The sequence below is a fragment of the Callithrix jacchus genome, chromosome 6 (assembly GCF_049354715.1).
Source record: "Callithrix jacchus isolate 240 chromosome 6, calJac240_pri, whole genome shotgun sequence".
NCBI classification, from domain to species: Eukaryota; Metazoa; Chordata; class Mammalia; order Primates; family Cebidae; genus Callithrix; species Callithrix jacchus.
This window is the reverse complement of record NC_133507.1, coordinates 122,386,715-122,412,546: the sequence shown is the minus strand read 5'-3', so window position 1 is coordinate 122,412,546 and position 25,832 is coordinate 122,386,715. Positions and strand designations below refer to the sequence as shown.

At 39.2% G+C, this 25,832-nt stretch overlaps 1 protein-coding gene across 1 annotated transcript in view; it reads left to right on the top strand.

Moving 5' to 3' along the window:
• FLACC1 (flagellum associated containing coiled-coil domains 1) overlaps window positions 1-25,832 on the top strand; it is a 45,594-nt gene that overhangs the window by 15,916 nt on the left and 3,846 nt on the right. The window contains 6 exon segments of the mRNA XM_035305292.3: window positions 1,234-1,295; window positions 19,277-19,374; window positions 19,586-19,638; window positions 21,574-21,673; window positions 23,193-23,296; window positions 25,644-25,706. Coding sequence (XP_035161183.1) covers window positions 1,234-1,295; window positions 19,277-19,374; window positions 19,586-19,638; window positions 21,574-21,673; window positions 23,193-23,296; window positions 25,644-25,706 — 480 coding nt within the window.

Sequence of the window (25,832 nt, the reverse complement as noted above, 5' to 3'; positions counted from 1 at the left end):
TGATACCTTTTTAGCTTTTACCATCTGTTTCATATGGTGACTTCTTCCTCACCTCAAACAGGTGGGCCTGGTGGCCTGGCCTGGAGTGACAGCCAGTGCGATGTTCAGAAACATCCTCCTTAGGGTTTTGAACCCCTACTGTGTGGTTTTACTTCCCAGCAGGCAGCCTCTCACCCTCTGATATGTCCAAGATGTGTCTGAATTCTACAGTAACCCAGCTTGACTCAGGCTGGGCCCAGCCGGAGACCACCCTCCTCCACCCACCAACTATTGATTCATTATCTTATTTATCTGAAAACGCTGCCAAGTTTATGGTCTCCTTCTATAGGAAGGAAACTAGGGCTTGGGGAAGTTAAATAATTTGCATGAAATCATTCAACTGAACAGTGGTGAATCATTGGATAAATTGTACATTTTAAGTCACAACCACAGATCCTGCTGTAGACATATTTAGAGACTATTTCCATGAAGGGACCTCTAGATTGTGTTACTGAAAATACTGCCACTTGTGAACACCCTATTTATTGTGTGGCCCTGTGGAAGAGAGGCGTGTTGGCTGACCCTGTGCTGGTCTCTGTCTGTCAGAGCAGCTCTGCTGACCACTTGTGCAACACAGTCCCTGGCTCCTCCCCAGTAGCCAGAGAGGTACAAGGACAAACCCAAAACCCCTGTCTTAGCTGCCAGTGGTCACTGATTGGTTTGAAGTATTGATTTATCCTGAGACACTGGCCAGAGGATCTGGCATGTTAGAATGAAGTGCCACCTGAAAGTGAGCAAATCCTGCCTGCTAGAATAGAACTATAATGTCAACAAGGATTAACACTAGATTTTAAGTTCCTTGAAAGTAGTATCTGAGTCTTAGTCCTCTTTGGCTCTCCCAAGCCAAGCCCTTTGTTCAAGAAATGTTTGTTCAATTGGATTACATATCCAAAAATCTGAAGGCCATGATGTAACAAAGAGATGATGGCCTAGCAGAAACCAGACCTCCCCACAAAAACCAGTCAGTAACAAGATGCACCAACCTTACGAACTCAATAAGTACAAAACAATGTAGAGCAAGGCACAAATTGTTCTGTTCCCTTATTAATAATGTGCTCTCTGACACTGCAGAGTATAGTGGAAAAGGGGTGGGAAGGGCTGTGCCACTTGAATTGGAAGGCTTTTCAGAAAGTGCGGATCAGAACGGGACTGAGTCCTCATTAACTGTGTCATTAATGCTGATTTTGTTTCCAGCTCTCCAATGAAATGGATATCCGCTGTGCCAAGATGAAACAGAACTTTGAAAACAAGAACAGGTACACTTTCTGGCATGAACCCTTGTGCACTGACGGCCCTAAGGCTTCTGCATCCTTTGCAGGATTTTAGTTCACTGGGACTTCAGAGAGTTGGAGGATGAGGGATGAGGAAGATGAACAAGTCACATGTCTTTGAAGAACAGGATGGCTTGATTCAAAGCCACTAAAATAGACCACAAAGAAAGTTGTTACTGCTTTTGCATTTTATCATCCAATCCTTTCACTTTGATTATAATCTCCCTTTTTGTTGGTTACCCAGAAGAGTCATTTTTGTTCTCTATGAGATTTCTGTGGTAATTGTTTTTCTCAGCTCAGGGTCCTCCTCCTCTGTATCTTCCTCCTCCCCTTCTCCTCCTCCTCCTCCTCTTTTTTTTTTGTCTCACCTCTACTCTCTCTTGCTGCTAGGTCAGGGCCTCAGCAAAATGGGAAGAAAGTAGGAGAGAGTCGGGAGTAAAGTCAAATCAGTGGAAAATTAAAAGGAGAAGTCCAAATATACAGAGATAGAGAACAGTATGTAGTAATCATGGTTGGGTCAGAGAAAGAAAATGGGGAGATATTGGTTAAATGATACAATGTTGCAAATACATAGAGTGAGCAAGTCCAAAGATATAATGTAAAAATGAGAGCTGTATTTAATAATAATGTATTATATTAAGAATTTTTGCTAAGTGAGTTTATAGCTGTTCACACCACAGGGGGAAAATGGGTAACTAAATGAGATGATGGATATGTTCATTTGTTTCACTATAGTAACCTTTTTACTATATGTAGATAGTAATCTCCACTACTGTAACCATTTTATATATATATATATGTATTCTACATATATATACGTGTGTGTGTGTTTAGTGTGCATATATATATATACAATAAAAATTATGTGTAGTATATATATAGTAAAATGGTTACTATAGTGGAGATTATATATGTGATTCATATATATATGAATCTTATAACATCATTTTGTATACCTTAAATATACATAATAAAATTTATTATTATTTTTAATTGTACTTTAGGTTCTGGGGTACATGTGCAGATCATACAGGGTTGTTGCATAGGCAAATACATGGCAAGGTAGTTTGCTGCCTCCATTCCCCCATCATCTATATTTAGCATTTCTCCCCACGTTAGCCCTCCCTACGCTCCCCAACCCCCGCTGTCCCTCCCCTAGCCCCCCCAACTGACCCCAGTGTGTGATGTTCCCCTCCCTGTGTCCACGTGTTCTCATTGTTCAACACCCGCCTATGAGTGAGAACATGTGGTGTTTGATTTTCTGTTCTTGTGTCGGTTTGCTAAGAATGATGGTTTCCAGATTCATTCAAGTCCCTACAAAGGACACGAGCTCATTGTTTTTTATGGCTGCGTAGTATTCCATGGTGTATATGTGCCACATTTTCTTTGTCCAGTCGATCATTGATGAGCATTTGGGTTGTTTCCAGGTCTTTGCTATTGTAAACCATGCTGCAATGGACATACGTGTGCATATGTCTTTTTTTAAAGGAGTTTTGTTATGCGTATAGGTGAAGATAATCTTAACATCCCCTTTCAGGCTACCTCCTGCACACCAGAGCAGCCTTAGAAATCCTGGTAGAGAGATAGCACTCTTAGTTGAGTCATAGCCTTTTATGCATTATTTGTCTATAGACTTTATCTGTTAGAGCAGTTTTAGGTTTATAGCAAAAATGAGGGGAAAGTACAGAGTTCCTGTGCACCAGCTGCTAAACAAATTCAATCAAATTAAACTCAAAGATGAGTACACCAAGATGCATAATAATCAAACTATCAAAAATGAAAGACAGCTGGAGAGGATGTGGAGAAAAAGGAACACTTTTACACTGTTGGTGGGAGTGTAAATTAGTTCAACCATTGTGGAAGACAGTGTGGCGATTCCTCAAGGCCTTAGAAATAGAAATTCCACTTGACCCAGCAATCCCATTACTGGGTATATATCCAAAAGACTATAAATCGTTCTACTATAAGGACACATGTACACGAATGTTCATTGCAGCACTGTTTACAATAGCAAAGACCTGGAATCAACCCAAATGCCCACTGATGATAGACTGGATTGGGAAAATGTGGCACATATACACCATGGAATATTATGCAGCAATTAGAAATGATGAGTTTGTGTCATTTGTAGGGACATGGATGAATCTGGAGAACATCATCCTCAGCAAACTGACACAAGAACAGAAAATGAAACACCGCATATTCTCACTCATAGGCGGGTGATGAAAAATGAGAACACATGGACACAGGGAGGGGAGTACTAAACACTGGGGTCTATTGGGGGGAAAAGGGGAGGGCCAGTGGGAGGGGGCGGTGGGGAGGGATAGCCTGGGGAGAAATGCCAAATGTGGGTGAAGGGGAGAAAGGAAGCAAAACACACTGCCATGTGTGTACCTACACAACTGTCTTGCATGTTCTGCTCATGTACCCCAAAACCTAAAATGCAATAAAAAATTTAAAAAAAAAATCAAAGACAAAGCAAAAATTCTGAGAACATAAGGAGGTAAAAAACACATCACATATAAAGGAGTTCCAATACAATTGTAATTTCTCAACGGAAACCCTGTAGGCTAGGAGACAGTGTGGTGATGTATTAAAAGTGCAGAAGGAAAAAACTACCTATCGAGAATATCTGTCTTCCCCAGTTGAGGGAGAAATATAAACTTTCCCAAACAAAAATTAAGGGAGTTAGACAAATCTGTAACTATTATCCTACTGAATAGGGAAAAGTTGTAAACTTTTCCTTTAAGAACTGAAACAAGGCAACGATCCCCACTTTTACCACTCCTATTCAACAGAGTACTGGAAGTCCTAGCCAGAGCAATCCTGCAATAGAAAGAAATAAAAGGCATCCAAATTGGAAAAGAGGAAGCCAAATGATCCCTTTTTGCAGAAATACATGATCTTATAAGTGAAAATCACAAAAAATTCCATCAAAAAACTCTTAGCACTAATAAGCAAATTCAGTTAAGTTGTATAATACATAATCAACACACGATATCAGTTGCATCTCTATACACCATCAATGAAATATACAAAGGAGAAATCAAGAAGACAATAACATTTACAGTGGCTACAAGGCATAAAATATCTAGGAATAAATTAAATAACCAAAAAGATGAAAGACCTTTAGAAGGAAAACTTCGAAACACAAATGTAAGAAATTGAAGAGGACACAAACAAATGGAAATACATTAATACATTCCATCCATGTTCATGGACTGGAAGAATTAATATCACTAAAATGACCATGCTGCCCAATGCAGTACAAACTCAATGCAATTCCTAAATTACTAATGTCACTTTTCACAGAAATAGAAAAAACAATTCTAAAGTTCATATGGAACAAAAAATGAGTCAAAATAGCCATAGCGATCCTGTGGGGGAAAAAAATCTGGAGTCATCACATTACCTCACTTCAAAATATATTATAAGACCAGGCATGGTGACTCACACCTGTAATCCCAGAACTTTGGGAGGCCAAGGCAGGAGGATGGCTTGCAACCAGGAGTTTGAGACTAGCCTTCACAACATATCAAGACACTGTCTACACAAAAGATTAAAAATTATCCAGGTATTTTGGAGTGTGCTTGGAGTATTACTTGGGAGGCTGAGGTGGAAGGATCACTTGAGCCCAGAAGGTCAAGGCTGCAGTGAGCTATGATCATGCTATGATCATGCCACCACACTCCAACTGCTCTCCTTGATATAGAGCAAGGCTATCATAACCAAAATGGAATAGTATTAGTATAAAAATAGACACATAAACATAAACCATGGAAAAGAATAGAGAATCCAGAAATAAATTCATATAATTATAGCCAACTGATCTTTGATAATGCTGTCAAGAACATACACTGGGAACAGGGCACCCTCCTCAATAAATGATGCTGAGAAGACTGAATAACCATATGCAAAAGAGTAAAACTAGACCCCTATCTCTCACCATATACAAAAATGAACTCAAGATGGATTAAAGCCTTAAATGTAAAACCCAAAGCTATGAAACTACTAGAAGAAAACATAGGGAAAACTCTTTGGGACATTTGTCTAGGCAAAGATTTTATGACTAAGACTTTAAAAGCAAAATATAAAATAAAAACAAAAACAAAAAACAAACCTTTAAAAGGCAACAAAAACAAACAAACAAAAAAGAGAAATGGGACTATATTAAACTAAAAAGCTTCTACACAACAAAAGAAACCATCAACAAAGTGAAGAGACATTACAATATTTGCAAACTACTCATTTGACAGAGGCCTCAAACAACTTAACAGTAAAACAAACACAAATTCATTAAAAATGGGCAAAGAACATAGGTAGACACTTCTCAAAGGAAGACATACAAATAGCCAATAAATATGTGTTCAACATCACTAATCATCAGGGAAATGTAGAGCAAAGACAGAATAAGATATCATCTTACACCAGTTAGAATGGCTATTATGAAAAGTCAAAAAATAACAGATGTTGATGAAGATGTGGAGAAAAGGGAACTACTATATACTGTTGGTATAAATGTAAATTAGTACAGTCACTATGGAAAATACTATAGAAATTTCTCAAAAACACTAAAAATATGAACCAGCAATTGAACTACTGGATATTTCTTCAAAGATCGTGGAGAACAGGAAATGCTTGTACACTATTGGTGGGAATGTCAATTAGTTCAGCCACTGTGGAAATCAGTTTGGAGATTTCTCAAAGAACTTAAGACAGAACTACCATTTGGCCCAGCAATCCCATTACTGGGTATATACTCAAAGGAATGTAAATCATTCTACCAAAAAGACACATGCATATGTATGTTCATCACAGCACTATTCATAGTAACAATGATATGGAATCAACCCAGATGACCATCAATGGTGGATTGGATAAAGAAAATGTGTTACATATACACCATGGAATACTACACAGTCATAAAAAGAACAAACTCATGTCCTTTGCAGCAACATGGATGCAGCTGGAGGCCATTATCCTAAGTGAATTAACACAGGAACAGAAAACCAAATACTGCATATTTTCACTTGTAAGTGGAAACTAAACCCTGAGTACACATAGATACAAAGAAGAGAGCAATAGACACTGGGGCCTACTTGAAGGTGAAGATTGAGAGGAGAATGAAGTTTCAAAAAACTACCTATCAGGTACTATGCTCACTTCCTGGGCAATGAAATCATTTGTACACCAAGCTCCAGCGACATACAATTTACCTATGCAACAAACATGTACATGTACCCCTGAACCTAAAATAAAAATGGAGAAAGAAAAAAATTAGTAGCATTTCTATACACTAATAGTTAACTATTTAAAAAAGAAAACAATTCTATTTAGGCAAGCTTAGAAAATAAGATTTAACCAAGAAAGTGAAAGATTTCTACACTGAAAAATTATAAAACATTAATAAAATAAATGGAAGAAGAAGCAAATAAATGGAAAGATATCCCATGTTCATGGATTGGAAGAATTAATATATTTTAAATGGTCATACAACCCAAAGCATTATACAGATTTAATACAACCCCTATCAAAATACCAAAAATGTTCTTCACAAAAATAGAAGAAATAATCTTAAAATTCATATGGAACCACTAAGTCCCCAAATAGCCAAAACAATCCTGAGCAAAAATAACAAAGCTGGAAGCATCACACTACCTGATTCTAAACAATACTACAAAGCTATAGTAACCCAAACAGCATGATACTGGCATAAAAAAACAGACACATAGACCAATGGAACAGAATAGGGGCCTATAAATAAATTTATACACCTATAGCCAACTGAATTTTGACAAACATGCCAAGAACACACAATGGGGAAAAGATAGCATTTTCAATAAATGGCTATTAGTCAAAAGAAGTAGATAAAAAGAAGAGAGAGATCAAAGAAGCTAATATTATACCTCACAAAACTAGGAAAAGAACAAATTAAGCCCAAAGTATGCTGAAGAAATAAAATAATAAAGATCAAAGCAGAAATAAATGAAATGGAGACTTAAAAAATATATAAAAATCAATGAAACTGAGTTTTCTTTTTGAAAACATAAAAGCAACAAATCTTTGGCTAAACTAAGAAAAAAAAGAAAGACTCAAATAAATAAAATCATAAATGAAAGAGGAGACATTACAACTGATATGATGAATATGAAGGATCATAAGAGACCACTGTGAACATTTATATGGCAATGAACTGAATAACCTAGAAGAAATTGATAAATTTTTAGACACACACAACCTACTAAGACTGAGTTGGAAAAACAGTAGAAAATCTGAACAGCCTAATAATGAGGAGATTGGATAGGTAATAACAAGCCTACCATCCACAAAAACCCAAAGCTGATGCTTTTTCTGCTTAATTCTACCAGACATTTAAAAAAGAATCACATCAATTTTTCTCAAGTTCTTCCAAAAAATTGAAAAAGTGGGAGGACTTTCACAATATTTTTATGAGACCAGCATTACCCTGATACCAAGTCAGACAAGAACATTATGAGAAAATAAAATTACAGGCCCAAATCCTTAATGAACATAGATGCAAAAATCTGTAATGAAATATTAGTAAACAGAATTCAACAACATATTAGAAGTAGGCTTCATCCCGGGCATGCAAGGCTGGTTCAACATACACAAATCTATCAATGAAATCCACCATAAATAGAACCAAAGACAAAAACCACATGCTTATCTCAATAGATGCAGAGAAGGCCTTCAACAAAATTCAACAGTGCTTTATGCTAAAAACTCTCAATAAACTAGGTATCGATGGAAAGTATCACAAAATAATAAAAGCTATTTACAACAAACTCACTGCCGATAAATGGGATCTAATTAAACTTCAGAGCTTCTGTACAGCAAAAGAAACAATCATTACAGCAAAAAGGAAGCAACAGAATGGGAAAAAAATTTTTGTGATCTACCCATTAGACAAAGGGCTAATATCCAGAATCTACAAAGAACTAAGACAGATTTACAAGAAAAAAACAAACAAACCCATCCAAAAGTGGGTGAAGGATATGAACAGACACTTTTCAAAAGAAGACATATACGAAGCCAACAAATATATGAAAAAATGCTCATCATCACTGGTCATTAGAGAAATGCAAATCAAAACTACATTTAGATACCATCCCAGTTAGAACAGCGATCATTAAAAAATCTGATGCTGGAGAGGATGTGGAGAAATAGAAACACTTTAACAATGTTGGTGGGAGTGTAAATTAGTTCAGCCATTGTGGAAGATAGTGTGACAATTTCTCAAGGATATAGAAATAGAAATTCCATTTGACCCAGCAATCCTGTTACTGGGTATATATCCAAAGGATTATAAATCACTGTATTATAAAGACACATGCACATGCATGTTCATTGCGGCAATGTTTACAATAGCAAAGACTTGAAACCAAATAAATGCCCATCAATGATAGACTGGACAAAGAAAATGTGGCACATATACACCATGGAATACTATGCAGCTATAAAAAAAAAGATGGGTTCGTGTCCTTTGTAGGGACATGGATGAACCTGGAAACCAACATTCTCAGCAAACCGACACAAGAACAGAAAATCAAAAACCACACATTCTCACTTATAGGTGGGTGTTGAACAATGAGAACACATGGACACAGAGAGGGGAGCATCACACACTGGGGTCCTTTGTGGGGGGATAGTGGGAGGGAGGGTGGTGAGGGATAACATAGGGAGAAATGTCAGGTATAGGTGATGGGGGGATGGAGGCAACAAACCACCTTGCCATGAATGTACCTATGCAACAATCTTGCATGATCTGCACATGTACCCCAGAATCTAAAGTACAATTTTTTAAAAAAAGGATCATCCACCATGATCCAGTTGGATCTATCCCTGGGATGCAGCAATGGTTGAACATATACAAATCAATAAATGTGATACCTCACATTAATAGAATGAAGGACAAAAACCATATGATCATCTCATTAGATAAGGAACAAGTATTTGACAAAATTCAGCATCCTTTTATGATAAAAACTCTAACCAATTTAAGTATAGAAAGAATGTACCTTAACTCAATAAGGACCATATATAAGAAGAAGACAAGGGTGCCCACTCCCACCACTTGTATTCAACATAGTATTGGAAGTCCTTGCCAGAGCAATTAGGCAATAAAAAGAAACAAAAGCATCCAAACAAAAGAGAAGGAAGTGAAATTGCCACTATTTGCTGACATGATCTTAATATATAGAAAATCCTACAGTCTTCACCAAAAAACTGTTGGAACTAATAGCCAAATATAGTAGTTTCAGGGTACAAAATCAACATACAAAAAAACAGCAGTATTTCTACATGCTAACAACAAACTCTCCAAAAAAGTAATTGAGAGAACAATCTTATTTACAATAGCTACAAAAAAGAAAGTGGCAATAAATTTAACCAAGTTGGGAAAAGACCTGTACACTGAAGACTAGTAAACACTGATGAAAGAAATTAAAGAAGACACAAATAAATGGAAAGATAATCCATGTTTATGAATTGGAAGAATTCATATTGTTCAAATACCCACAATGCCCAAAGTGATGTACAGATTCATTGCAATCTCTATCAAAATTCCAATGGCATGTTTCATAGAAATAGAAACAATGATTTAAAAACCTCTTATGGAAACACACACACACACACACACACACACACACACACACACAAACTCAACAGGCAATGTGATTAGGAGCCAAAAGGACAAACCTGGAGACATTATACTACCTGATTTCAAACTATACTATGAAGCTACAGTGATTAAAACAGCATAGTGCTGGAAAAAAATAAATAAATAAACACATTGACCAATGAATCTGAACAGAGAGCCCAGCAATCGACCCTCACATGTATGGTCAATTGATTTTCAGCAAAGGTGACAAGAATACACAATAGGAAATGGATAGTCTCTTAATAAATAGTGTTGGGAAAACTGAACAACCACATGCAGAAGAATGAAATTGGACCCTTATCTCACACCATATATAAAAATCAACTCAAAATGGATTAAAGACTTAAACATAAGAATAGAAATTGTAGGAGAGGACTCAAGATGGTGCTGTGAGAACAACCCAGGATTGGAGCTCTCGTTGAATCCGCAAAGAGGTGAGTCGGAGCTGCATTTCCAGACTGATCTTTGTTGCCCACAGAACGGGGAAACTCCCAAGTATAAGAAAGACATGGGACGCCAGGCAGTAGGTCTGCCTGGCGAAGCCGGCAGCCAGGGCGGCGGCAGCCAGCCCTACCCAGCAATCCCCACAGGGCACGCTTGTCCAGGTGCCCTGTTGAACCGGCAACCTGAGACTTGAGAGGGCTGGACTTGAGACTGAACAAGACTTGGACAGTAGGCCAGCCCAGTGGATTGAAGGGACAGAGCGTTTGGGGTACCCAGTGGGACGAACAAAACCGCGATTTCAAACTATCCCAAGCAGATGGTCCGAGATGCTCTGTGGGGGAGGGGCGTCCAACACTACCGAGGCAACCCGCCCCAACTGAGATACACGCCCACTGCTGACGCAGCCAGCCGTTGCTGAGGCAACCCGTCCCTACTGAGATACACGCCCACTGCTGACGCAGCCTCCCGTTGCCGAGGCAACCCATCCCTACTGAGATACACACCCACTGCTGATGCAGCCTGCCATTGCCAAAGCAACATGCTACAACGAAGAGACTCCGCTGCAGGGCGTGGCGGAGACCACAGCAGAGCCTGCAGGAACAGGGCGAATCACACAACAGCAGGGCAGAGCCTCGGCAGGCAAACAGTGGCTAGTCTGCCTTCTAGCTGGGCAGGACACCTCAACGGACATCGAAAAATAAAGCCCGAACCCCCCAACACAGAGCATTTGAGAAAAAAAGGGTTTTTTTAATGAGCTCTGTTGCAGCAGAATCAAACATAGCAGCCTAACAGCCCTGAATGAACAACAGAGCTCACAGCTCAGCAATTGAGCTCCTAAAAAGTACAGACTGTCTCCTCAAGCAGCTCCCTGACCCCACTATATCCAAAAGACTGACATTTGGCAGGCATCATCCTGGGACAACGATAGCAGAAAAAGAAACGGGTAGCATCCCTCACTGTGTCACAGCTGCTAGAGGTGCACCCCAGACAAGCAGGGCCTGGAGTGGACCTCAGCAGTCGTACAGCGAAGGGGCTAGGCTGGTAGAAGGAAAACCAAGTAACAGAAATACTTCATCATCAACAATCTGGGTGTCCACTCAGAGACCCAATCGAAAAGTCAGCAACTACGCAGACGACAAGTGGATAAACCCACAAAGATGGGAAGAAACCAGCGAAAAAAGGAGGAAAACACCCAAAACCAGAACACCTCGCCTCCTAGAAAGGACCAAAACTCCTCACCAGCAAGGGAACAAAGCTGGACGGAGAATGACTGTGACGAAATGATGGAATTAGACTTCAGAAGGTGGATAATGAGAAACTTTTGTGAGCTAAAAGAACATGTATTAAATCAATGCAAAGAAACTAAGGAACTTAAAAAAAGATATGAGGAAATGATAACAAGAATGGATAACTTAGAGAGGAATATGAATGAATTAAAGGAGCTGAAAAACACAATACGAGAACTTCGCGAAGCATGCACAAGTTTCAATAGCCGAATTGACCAAGCAGAAGAAAGAATATCTGAAGTCGAAGACCAACTCAATGAAATTAAACGAGAAACCAAGATTAGAGAAAAAAGCGCAAAAAGGAATGAACAAAGTCTCCAAGAAATGTGGGACTATGTGAAAAGACCTAACCTACGTTTGATAGGTGTACCAGAAGGGGACGAAGAGAATGAATCCAAGCTGGAAAATACTCTTCAGGACATCATCCAGGAAAACTTCCCCCACCTAGCAAGACAGGCCAACACTCAAATGCAGGAAATACAGAGAACACCACAAAGATATTCTGCAAGAAGAGCAACCCCAAGGCACATAATCGTCAGATTCAACAAGGTTGAAATAAAGGAGAAAATACTAAGGGCAGCCAGAGAGAAAGGTCAAGTTACCCACAAAGGGAAGCCCATCAGACTCACAGCAGATCTCTCGGCAGAAACACTACAAGCCAGAAGAGAGTGGGGGCCAATATTCAACATTCTTAAAGAAAAGAACTTTCAACCCAGAATTTCATATCCAGCCAAACTGAGCTTCAGAAGTGAAGGAAAAATAAAATCCTTTGTGAACAAGCAAGTACTCAGAGATTTTGTCACCACCAGGCCTGCTTTACAAGAGCTCCTAAAAGAGGCACTACACATAGAAAGGAACAACCAGTACCAGCCATTCCAAAATCACACTAAATGCTAAAGAGCATCAACATAATGAAGAATCTACAACAACTAACAGGCAAAACAGCCACTTAGCATCAAAATGGCAGTATCAAATTCACACATAACAATATTAACCCTAAATGTAAATGGACTAAATGCACCAATCAAAAGACACAGACTGGCAAATTGGATAAAAATCCAAAACCCATCAGTGTGCTGTATCCAGGAAACCCATCTCACATGCAAGGATACACAAAGGCTCAAAATAAAGGGATGGAGGAAGATTTACCAAGCAAATGGAGAGCAAAAAAAAGCAGGAGTTGTAATTCTCATCTCTGATAAAATAGACTTTAAAGCAACAAAGATCAAAAGAGACAAAGAAGGCCATTACATAATGGTAAAAGGATCGATACAACAAGAAGAGCTAACGATCCTAAACATATATGGACCCATTGCAGGAGCACCCAGATACATAAGGCAAGTTCTTAATGACTTACAAAGAGACTTAGACTCCCAAACAATAATAGTGGGAGACTTTAACACTCCACTGTCAATATTAGACAGATCAACCAGACAGAAAATCAACAAGGATATCCAGGGCTTGAACTCAGATTCAAGAGCTGGAGCAAGCAAACCTGATAGACATTTACAGAACTCTCCACCCCAAATCCACAGAATATACATTCTTCTCAGCACCACATCACACCTACTCAAAAATTGACCACATAATTGGAAGTAAAGCACTGCTCAACAAATGCAAAACAACTGAAATCATAACAAACAGCCTCTCAGACCATAGTGCAATCAAGTTAGAACTCAGAATACAGAAACCAACCCAGAACCACACAGCTTCATGGAAACTGAACAACTGGCTCTTCAATGTTGACTGGGTAAACAATGAAATGAAGTCAGAAAATGAAACACCGCATATTCTCACTCATAGGTGGGTGATGAAAAATGAGAACACATGGACACAGAAAGGGGAGTACTAAACACTGGGGTCTATTGGGGGGAAAAGGGGAGGGCCAGTGGGAGGGGGAGGTGGGGAGGGATAGCCTGGGGAGAAAAGCCAAATGTGGGTGAAGGGGAGAAGAAAAGAAAGCACACTGCCATGTGTGTACCTACACAACTGTCTTGCATGCTCTGCTCATGTACCCCAAAACCTATAATCCAATAAAAAGTTAAAAAAAAAAAAAAAGAAATGAAGTCAGAAATAAAGAAGTTCTTCGAAACCAATGAGAACGAAGACACAACATGTCAGAACCTCTGGGACACATTTAAAGCAGTCTCTAGAGGAAAGTATATAGCAATAAGTGCCCATATGAGGAGAATGGAGAGATCCAAAATTGACACCCTATCATCAAAATTGAAAGAGCTAGAGGAGCAAGATCAAAAAACCTCAAAACCCAGCAGAAGACAAGAAATAACTAAGATCAGAGCTGAACTGAAGGAGATAGAGACACGAAAAACCATTCCTTCTAAAACTATTTCAAACAATCCAAAAAGAGGGAATCCTTCCCAAATCATTTTATGAGACCAACATCATCCCGATACCAAAACCCGGCAGAGACCCAACGAGAAAAGAAAACTTCAGGCCAATATCCATGATGAACATAGATGCAAAAATCTTCAATAAAATATTGGCAAGCCGAATGCAACAGCAAATCAAAAAACTTATTCACCATGATCAAGTAGGATTCATCCCGGGGATGCAAGGCTGGTTCAACATACGCAAGTCTATCAACGTAATTCACCACATAAACAGAACCAAAAACAAAAACCACATGATTATCTCAATTGACGCAGAGAAGGCATTTGACAAAATTCAACAGCCCTTTATGCTAAAAACCCTCAATAAACTCGGTATCGATGGAACGTATCTCAAAGTAATAAAAGCTATTTATGACAAACCAACAGCCAATATCATACTGAATGGGCAAAAACTGGAAGCATTCCCTTTGAAATCTGGCACTAGACAAGGATGCCCTCTCTCACCACTCCTATTCAATATAGTTCTGGAAGTTCTAGCCAGAGCAATCAGGCAAGAAAAAGAAATAAAGGGTATTCAAATAGGAAAGGTGGAAGCCAAATTGTCTCTATTTGCAGACGACATGATAGTATACCTAGAAGACCCCATCGCCTCAGCCCAAAAACTCCTGAAACTGATAAGCAACTTCAGCAAAGTCTCAGGATATAAAATTAATGTGCAAAATCACAAGCATTCGTCTACACCAATAACAGACTTAAAGAAAGCCAAATCAAGAGCGAACTGCCATTCGCAATTGCTACAAAAAGAATAAAATACCTTGGAATACAACTCACAAGGAACGTAAGGGACCTCTTCAAGGAGAACTACAAACCACTGCTCAATGAAATCAGAGAGGACACAAACAGATGGAGAAACATTCCATGTTCATGGTTAGGAAGAATTAATATCGTGAAAATGGCTATACTGCCCAAAGTAATTTACAGAATCAACGCTATCCCCATCAAGCTACCATTGACTTTCTTCACAGAACTGGAAAAAACCACCATGAACTTCATATGGAACCAAAAGAGAGCCCGCATAGCCAAGTCAATTCTAAGCAAAAAGAACACAGCGGGGGGCATCACACTACCGGATTTCAAACTATACTACAAGGCTACAGTAATCAAAACAGCATGGTACTGGTACCAAAACAGAGATATAGACCAATGGAACAAAACAGAGGCACCGGAGGCAACACAACATATCTACAACTATACAATCTTTGATGAACCTGACAAAACAAGCAAGGGGGAAAGGATTCCCTGTTTAACAAATGGTGTTGGGAAAACTGGCTAGCCATGTGCAGAAAGCAGAAACTGGACCCCTTCCTGACACCTTACACTAAAATTAACTCCAGATGGATTAAAGACTTAAACATAAGACCTGGCACCATAAAAACCCTAGAAGGAAATCTAGGCAAAACTATCCAGGACATAGGAGTAGGCAAGGACTTCATGAACAAAACACCAAAAGCATTGGCAACAAAAGCCAAAATAGACAAATGGGACCTAATGAAACTCCACAGCTTCTGCACGGCAAAAGAAACAGTCACTAGAGTGGATCGGCAACCAACAGAATGGGAAAAATTTTTTGCAGTTTACCCATCTGACAAAGGGCTGATATCCAGAATTTACAAAGAACTCAAACGGATTTACAGGAAAAAAACAAACAAGCCCATTCAAAAGTGGGCAAAGGATATGAACAGACACTTTACGAAAGAAGACATACATGAGGCCAATAATCATATGAAAAAATGCTCACCGTCACTGGTCATCAGAGAGATGCAAATCAAAACCACATTGAGATACCATCTCACGCCAGTTAGAATGGCGATCATTAAAAAATCTGGAGACAACAGATGCTGGAGAGGATGTGGAGAAAAAAGAACACTTTTACACTGTTGGTGGGAGTGTAAATTAGTTCAACCATTGTGGAAGACAGTGTGGCAATTCCTCAAGGCCTTAGAAATAGAAATTCCATTTGACCCAGCAATCCCATTACTGGGTATATATCCAAAAGGCTATAAATCATTCTACTATAAGGACACATGTACACAAATGTTCATTGCAGCACTGTTTACAATAGCAAAGACCTGGAATCAACCCAAATGCCCATTGATAATAGACTGGATTGGAAAAATGTGGCACATATACACCATGGAATATTATGCAGCAATCAGAAATGATGGGTTTGTGTCATTTGTAGTGACATGGATGAATCTGGAGAACATCATCCTCAGCAAACTGACACAAGAACAGAAAATGAAACACCGCATATTCTCACTCATAGGCGGGTGATGAAAAATGAGAACACATGGACACAGAAAGGGGAGTACTAAACACTGGGGTCTATTGGGGGGAAAAGGGGAGGGCCAGTGGGAGGGGGAGGTGGGGAGGGATAGCCTGGGGAGAAATGCCAAATGTGGGTGAAGGGGAGAAGGAAAGAAAAGCACACTGCCATGTGTGTTCCTACGCAACTGTCTTGCACGCTCTGCTCATGTACCCCAAAACCTAAAATCCAATAAAAAATTTAAAAAAAATAAAATAAAATAAAAAATAAAATGTATTTATCACAGCCAAAAAAAAAAAAAAAAAAAAAGAATAGAAATTGTAAAGCTAATAGAAAAAAAAGGGAAAAAACTTTATGACATTTATCTGGACAATGATTTTTTTTTTATTTGACCCCAAAAGCACATGCAACAAAAGCAAAAATAGACAAATGGGATTACATCAAACTAAAAAGCTTATGCACAATTAACAGTGTGCAGAGATAACCTACAGGTTGTGAGAAAATATTTGCAAGTATGTATCTGATAAGATATTAATATCCAAAATATAAAAGGAACTCAATTCACTATCAAGAAAACAAAAAATCCAATTAAAAAATGGACAACAGATCTGAATAGATATTCCTCAAAAGAAGGCATACAAATGGCCAACAGACATATGAAAAAATGCTCAACATTGCTAATCATGTTCAATGCAGCACCATTAACAATAGCCAAGTTATGAAATCAACCTCAGTGTCCATCAGTTGACAAATGGATAAAGAAAATGTGGTATATATATATAATGGAATACTATTTGTCCTTTAAAAAAGAAAGAAATTAAGGAAATTCTGGCATTTGTGACAACATGGATGGAACTGGAGAGCATTACGCTAAATAAAACAAACCAGGCAAAGGAAGACAAATGCTACATGTTCTCATTCATTTGTGGGATCTGAAACAATCAAACTCATAGAAACAGAGAGTAAAATGGCAGTTAAATAGGCTGGGGGTGGGGCAAATAGGGAGATAATGGTCAAAGGATACAAAATCTGAATTAGGCAGGAGAAAGATGGGGTTTTTTTAGATCTATTGCACAGAGTGGTAAATATAGTTAATAAGGTATTAGACATTTCAAAATTGCTAAGAATAAATTTCAGATGTTCTCACTGAAAAAAATTTTAGGCTGGGTGTACTGACTCATGCCTGTAATCCCAGCAATTTGGGAGGCCAAGGCAGGTGGATCACCTGAGGTCACAAGTTCAAGACCAGCCTGGCCCAACATGGTGAAACCCCATCTACAAAATACAAAAACTTGTTGGACATAATGGCAGATGCCTGTAATCCCAGTTACTTGGGAGGCTGAGGTGGGAGAATCTCTAGAACCAGGGAGGCGGAGGTTGCAGTGAGCCATGATTTCACCATTGCACTCCAGCCTGGACAACAGAGCCAGACTCTGTCTCAAAAAAAAAAAAGAAAAGAAAAGAAAAGAAAAAAGAAAAAACCTTTTTAAGTATTTCAGGTGATGTCTATGTTAATTAGTTTAATTTAATTATTCCACATTGTATTCATAAATCAAAACATCACATTTTATCCCATAAATATATACAATTATAAGTTACCAATTTACAATTAAAAATAGAAATCCTGGTGAGAGACAGTACTCTTAGCTGAGCCATAAACTTTTATGTATTCACTCGTTTATTTATAAACTTTATTTTTTAGAGTAGTTTTAGGTTTACGACAACATTGAGAGTAAAGTAAAAAAGATTTTCCCATATACTTGCTGCCCCCTTACCCACCTAGCTTCCCCCATTATCAGTATCCCTACCAGAGTGTAACATTTGTTATAATTAATGAACCTATATTGACACATCATTACCACCCAAAGTTCATATTAAAGTTCACTCTTGGTGCTGTACATTCAATGAGTTTGGACAGATGTGTAATGACATGTATTCACCATTCTAGTGTCATACATAATAGTTCCACTGACCTAAAAATCTGCTGTGCTCTGCCTATTGATTCTACTTCGCACCCCTAACCTCTGTCCAACACTGATCTTTTTACTGTCTCCATACTTTTACCTTTTTCAGAATGTCATATAGTTGGAATCATCTCCTATGCAGTCTTTTTAGATTGGCTTTCTTCACTTAGTAATATGCTTTTAAGGTTCCCCCATGTCTTTTCATGCTTGATAGCTCATATGGACTCATTTTAATACTCATCATAAATACTGCCAACATCGCCTTCTGGGATGGAGGCTGGAGAGAACTTGGGTTCTAAAATTATCCTTGGTGCTGATGCAGCCCATAGTTCCCCAAGCAAGCGGTAGACAAGACTGTGCTGAGTATTAGAAGGGAATCTGTGGTCATGCTGGCTCCATTCAAAACAATGGTTGTAAAAAAAGGGTCACCTCACCCTTTCTGGATAGATGCCAGGATAATGCTTCCGGAAGTGAGGGTCCCAGGCTGGGTATGGTAGCTCACACCTGTAATCCCAGCACTTCTGGAAGCCACAGCAGGAGATCACTTAAGTCCAGGAGTAGTTTGAGACTAGTCTGAATAACATAGCAAGACCCCTTCTCTACAAAAAATTAGAAAATTAGGCAGGCATGGTGGCATATGCCTGTGTTCCCAACTACTTGGGAGGCTGAGGTGGGAAGATCACTTGAGCCTGTGAGGTTGAGGCTGCAGTGAGCTATGACCATGCCACCACACTCACTCTGAGAAACAGAGTGAGACCTGACTCAAAAAAAAAAAATTTAAAATTTGTTTTTAAATAGAAAAGTGAGAACCTCACTTCCTGTGGGAGGGTGGAGGGGTAGGATCAGATCAGTGTAACAGCTCAGCTCTGGCCTTCTTTTTACTAATGAGTGTGGCCTTCTCCTGGGGTCCCACAGGGAGCTCAAAGAGGCCCATGAAGCAGAGCTCATTGAGTTGGAGAACAACTACAAAGCAGCCTTGAAGGCGGAGAAGTTGGCTGCCCAAGAGAAGCTAGGTACTGCTGGGACCTGGGAGAATGACCCTGGATGAAGGTCCAGGCAATCGTATTTCTAATAAGCTTCTAGGGTGATTTCTGGGACACAAAGGTTTTACTACCTTGGTGACGAGCTTGGGGTGGGGAGGGTGTGCAGGAGAGCTCACATTTGAATTTGAAAATGTGCATATCAGAAGACTAATGATTACCCTGTTGTTTTCCTTTTATCCAGAGGAGATGGGAAAAGAATACGAGTATTTGAAGAATGTGTTTCGTATGTATCAGGTGAGATACAGAGCTCCCTGTTGGATTACAAGAGAAGCAAGGCTCATTCCTGGCTGATAACATTGGGTTGAATCTAGAGCTCTTGTTCAGAAAATAATATCCTGAGATTCTCAGCATCCTTGGACCTAAGTGGCACTAGCTGCACCCAGGGGGAGGATGAACCCAATGGCTTCCATGAATGACAAGTCAGGCACCCAAATCCTGAAGAGCACTACTGAAAAATATGTTTGTGATTACAAAAGTAATAGCTTATTTTTTTAATGGAACTACAAAAACCAACAATAACAACAAAAAGAAATATCAGCACCCAAAGGTAACCACTGCTAATATCTGTACTTTAGAACTGTAGTTGAGATAATATTGTATATTGTATAACATATATATATATTTTTATATCTTCTTTATCAGGCATATAAGAAACTGTTCCCTCCTTTTTAATGACTAGATATTATCCTAGTGAAATTGCCATTGGGTTCTAAAATTTTACTGCTCACCTATTATTGGGCATTTGAGTGGTTTCAATTGCTTACTGTAACAGATAATACCACTTTGAATATCTTTGATTCTAGAAGTAGAGTGCTTGGACAAAAGGAATGAACTTTAAAAAAAAAGTCAACTTTTATTTTAGGTTCGGGGGTAAAGATGGGGGGTTTCATCATGTCGGCCAGGCTGGTCTCAAACACCTGGCCTCAATTAATCCACCTGTTTGGCCTCCCAAAGTGCTAAGATTACAGGTATAAGCCACCACACCCCACCTATCCCAGAGGTTTTGATAACTTGTATCATTATCATCATACAATTCAAAAAATTTTCTAATTTCCATCTTGATTTCATTGTTATCCCAGCTATCATTCAGGAACAGATTATTTCATTCAAAGCATGGAGTCCTCCTGTCATCTCAGAATAAAACCCATCCATTCAATCAGCTAATTTGGTGAAGGCAAAGGAAGAAAATTTAGGGCATGATTTCTTAGAAGGTAGATGAAGAGAGTTAGGAGACGGGTAGTGGGGTTGGAAAGGACTGAAGCCTCAAGCCTTCATCCTGTTTAATTGTAAAGTACAGTGACCAACTAGTTCTAGTTTGCCTGAGACTTTCCAGGTTTTAGCACTGAGAGTCCACAGTCCCAAAACACCCTTAAGTGCCAGGTAAACAAAGACACTTGTTCAACCTATCAAAAGTTAAACACCAGTATCACCTCTGAAATTCTATTTACCACTTACAGTTTAAGTTTTGAGCCTGTGTCTAAAACTCATTTTTTAAGATACTCCTTGGTATAATCAGGGAAAACTATCACAGAGCAAAGCCTTAGACATATGAGTGGTAAATAGAATAGGTTGGGTGTGAACCCTTCTGCTAACCTAAAAAAGAAGGTAGTCAGCATCCTTAGACCCTATGAGCAGCATCCAGATCCAGAGCCTTCTCCATCCTAAGGTTCCATGTTCATGAAATCTGAGCCAAGCAACAGGACTGATATTGGATTAGGCTTATTTAACCTCACCCACAAAAGAAAGATTTACTGAGAAAGAGCAGACATTCTCTGAAAAACATCACTTTATTTTCCAAGTGTTCAAATTAACTACTAGGCATTTCCTTTCTTCTTGTGCTATTGAAGAGGATTTGTGATTCAGGGGGAGCTGACATATCATTCTTCAACATGGAGAACTCCACCTGTCTTCAAAGGAAGCTCAGTTCTAGTGGGGCAACCCCTTGACCTTTGGGTTCCACAAGCCCTCTGCTGGGCTGGAATTTACTTCTTACCAGTCACCCATGGAGGAGCCCCTCAGTGAGGGCCCCAGGTAAGGGAAGATGCACAGAACATGGCACTGGGCCCTGCCCACTGTGCAGTGTCAACTGCCTGAGTTGAGTTTTGCAGCCTCTCCAGGTCACCTTTATTTTAGGACTCTTTTCTTCATGGCACCTTTGTACCTCCACAGGACAGTATTTATGATGAAATGGAAGAGAAGTGGTCAAAACAGAAGGCAAAATGGGAGAAGGATGAGAAGTTGGAGCGAGAAAAGGTCCTGCTACAGCAAAGTGAGTACAGAAACTCTAGCTTTTTTAATGACAAGTGCCTTAAGAAACTGCCATGAAGTTTGGTTGTGACTTGAGGAAGGTGGCCTTAGGCTTGCCAGGGGTGATGGGCCACTTGTTAGATACCTGAATGGAAGGCGCCCAGAGTTTCCATGAAAGCAAAATGACAACAAGGGTAGGGTCTTTTTTGAAGTTCAGACATCTTATCTAAGAGAGTCTAAGCCTGTACCATTTGAAACTCATTTGGTCCAAGTTTGCCCATGATGGCTGAAACAAATGCTAGGATCACTGTATGGAGTGCAGACTTCTTATCCAGACACAGATGAACCCAAAGTTCCAAGAGTTCTTTAATTAGAATGTGAAATGTTCACTTGCATGTGAGAAGGGGGCAGATAGGAACAACACAATCCATTATACTAAGAGCTTCTATATTCCCATGTCTTCCAGAAGGAAGCCACGCTTGGTAAATATTTTTAATATTTCCAACAATTAACACAGAGCTTGCATCATACAAAGTACTCTGTAGGTGTACCTTCCACTCCCACTGAGCTTGTTCATAAATGGAAAAAAGAAGAGAATTTGTGGAGGCTATGCCAGGCCTAGAAGACTAGTTGAGGTGGGAGTGGGAGCTCTATAGACCTATTTCACTTTCTACGCCAATTGCATTCATCTAGATTTAGTTGATTTTAACAAATTACTCATTTAAATGCAGATACTCCATGGGAAGATTAATTCACATTCTGGCGGGCACTCTAGACTGCCAAAAGGTAATATGAAGACCCTGGAGTTAAGGCTGGGGAATGGGAACTGCTTGTGTTCGGGCTTTACCTAGAATCCTGGTGCAATAGAACCCAAGTCGTATCCCAGATTCTAGCTACTCATGTGGCTCTCATCTCATGTTGTCAAAGTCTAAGTAAAGATGTAACTGCCAGCTCTGGAAGACCAGAATTTAGCTGCTCACCATCCAGCCCTGTCAGAGGCTTACCCTGTCAGACCAGAGACCGCCTGTCCATCCCCAGAATTCTGACACTGAAGAAATCTGTGTTTCCCTTCGCCCCTCCTTCCTCCTATTTGATATTGGGGCTATACTAGCAGGTTTCCTTGCTCAGGGAAATAGTTGAAGCTTACCTATACCCCAGCACTAAGTACAGGATGAATTTTATTGCTGGCAAAGTCATGTTAGCCAACAGCTTTATTTTAAAATAAGGATATCCAAGATAGCAGAGTGGTTACATCAACAGAGGGAATGGACAAAATAATAAACAACAGATTCAAAATAAACACAAAAGAACCAGAGATGTTGGTGGTAAATCCCATGTGACTAATGTGATTGAGGACAACCATCATGCTTACCTCACCCTCAGACATCTCCAGGTGAGTGTCAGAGGCTGAGCACCAGGCTGCAATGACCTTGAGTCTGACCCAGTCTGAAATTGCTTTTATCTTCAGATATTCTAGGTTTCTCGTTGCGCCTGCTTTTCCCGTCTTTATACATATATGTGCTCTCCTGTCACTTCCACAGAAAAAGAGATGACCAAAAAATTTGAGCTGGAGTCAGAAGAAGAAAAGAAGAAAATAAATGAATCCTGCAGTGCTGTCTTTGAGAACTTCATTCAAGAGAAGGAGGTAACTCAGCCCACAGAACCTTGGTGACTGAATCTATAGTCCAGGTGGTACGCCCAGGTCCCCAGGTGTGCCTCCAGAATTAGGTGATCTTTTTGTCTTTCTGGGCGTAATCCTCTCCTAGCTTTCTGGAAATGTATGCAAACAGACTGACAGTCTTGCTGTCCTTTAGCTGGACAGTCTTTCCACAGGCTAGACAGTCTTATCAAAGAGTTCTTAGAACAAAAATTATAATCAACTGGAAATAACAGAATGCTAAACACACAGAAACTGAAATTCCTTATTTTGCCAAAATCCCGTCTCTGAATATCCTTCTCATTCTTCACTGTAGCTGTAGAGCTATAGTGCTATTACTGGGCACTAGGGCAGATACAGGTTTAACTCTATAGGAACTTGCCAAACTATTTTCCAAAGTGTTGTACTGTTTTATTCTTGCATGTTAAATATATTGGAATTCTAGTTGCTCTACATCCTCCGCAGCAATTAGTACTGCCAATCTTTTAATTTTGGCCATTCCAGTGGGCATGAAGTGGTACTTCATTATGGTTTTAGTTTCCCTGATGACTAATTATGTTGGGCATTTTCTCATATATTTATTGGCTCATTCATATATCTTCTTCCATAAAGTGCCTGTTCATTCTTTTCCCCTTTGAAAAAGTAGAAGGTGCTTATATTTTTATTGTTGATATGTAGGAGTACTTTTTATACTGTGAATACATTTTTTTTGTCAGATATACATGTTATAAATATTGTCTCTAAGCCTGTGGTTTGCCTCTACATTTTGTTAATGATATATTTCTTTTCTTTTTTTTTTTTGAGACAGAGTTTCGCTCTTGTTACCCAGGCTGGAGTGCAGTGGCGCAATCTTGGCTCACCGCAACCTCCACCTCCTGGGTTCAGGCAATTCTCCTGCCTCAATCTCCTGAGTAGCTGGGATTACAGGCACGCACCACCATGTCCAGCTAATTTTTTGTATTTTTAGTAGAGACGGGGTTTCACCATGTTGACCAGGATGGTCTCGATCTCTTGACCTCATGATCCACCCGCCCTGGCCTCCCAAAGTGCTGGGATTACAGGCTTGAGCCACCGCGCCTGGCCGTTAATGATATATTTCTATGTGCAAAAGTTTTAAAATTTGATGAAAGGCAATTATTATTTTTTTTCTTTTGTAGTTACAGATTTTTGTGTCCTCTCTATAAAATCTTTGCCTATTCCAAGGTCATGAAGATACTCTATTTTTTAGGAGCTTTAAAATTTTAGCCTTTATGATTCTATGATCCATTTTGAATAATATTTGTGTATATGAAGTAAGGTACAAAGGTCGTGGGTCATTTTTGTCTATGTAGATATTCAATTGTCTCAGCACCGTTCTTTAAAAACACTTTCTTTTCCCCATTGAGTTGTTTTAGTGTCTGATACAGTTTGGATTTGTGTCCCTGCCCAAATCTCATGTCAAATTGTAATCCCCAATGTTGGAGGAGGGGCCTAGTGGGAGCTGATTGGATCATGGGGGCAGATTCTCCCCCTTTCTGTTGTCGTGTTAGTGAGTGAGTTCTTAAAAGATCAGGTTGTTTAAAAGTATATACCACCTCCTGCTTCTCTCCCTTCCTCCTGTTCCAGTTGTATAAGACATGCCTCCTTCCTCTTTACCATGATTGTAAGTTTCCTGAGGCCTCCCCAGCCATGATTGCAGAACTGTGAGCCAATTAAAACTATTTTCTTTATAAACTACCCAGTCTGTCAGGTAGTTCTTTACAGCAATGTGAAAACAGACTAATACAGTGTCTTTGTTGTTTTGGAGGAGATAGGATTCTCCATTCTGTTTAATTTTACTATTTTTCTGTACTTAGGTCAACAACACATTGTCGTAACCACTGAAGTCTGAAATAGGGTAGTAAAAGTTATCTAGCTTTGCTATTGTTTTTCAAGATGATTTTGCCTTTCCACATTCTTTGTATTTTTATATAAATGTTAGAACTAGCTTGTCAATTTAGAATTAGCTTATCAAGGAATCTTGCTGATATTTTGATTGGGATTTCATTGAATATAAAAATCAATCTGTGGAGAAATTAATTCTTAAGAGTATTGAATCTGTACACTGACATAAAAAAAGCTTTTGATGAAAATACAGTTTCTTTTAATATTTGTCAGTGTGATAAGGTTGAACATAAGTAAGATTTTCATTAACTTCAACATGTCATGTCACTAGTTTTATGGTGTGTGCTTCTTTATAGCAGTGTCTAAGATTTGGTGAATATTGTATTCCTGAATCCTAGACTGGCTTTCTTAACTCCCTAGAAGATGTGCCAGAACCACAGTGCTAACCTTTCCCAAATAAAATTGTTTTTAGGAGCTCTTGAAACAACATGAAAGTGACACCTTGCAATTAGAAAAGCTGAGAAAAACCAACGAGGTAAGCTTTTCATCCTTTCCTGTGGACTTGGTATATTAAAAACACACCAGTAAAATAACAGGCTCTCAGTATAATGGAATCAATGATAATTTCCCCAAAACCAATAAGAAATGGAAGACCTGAAGC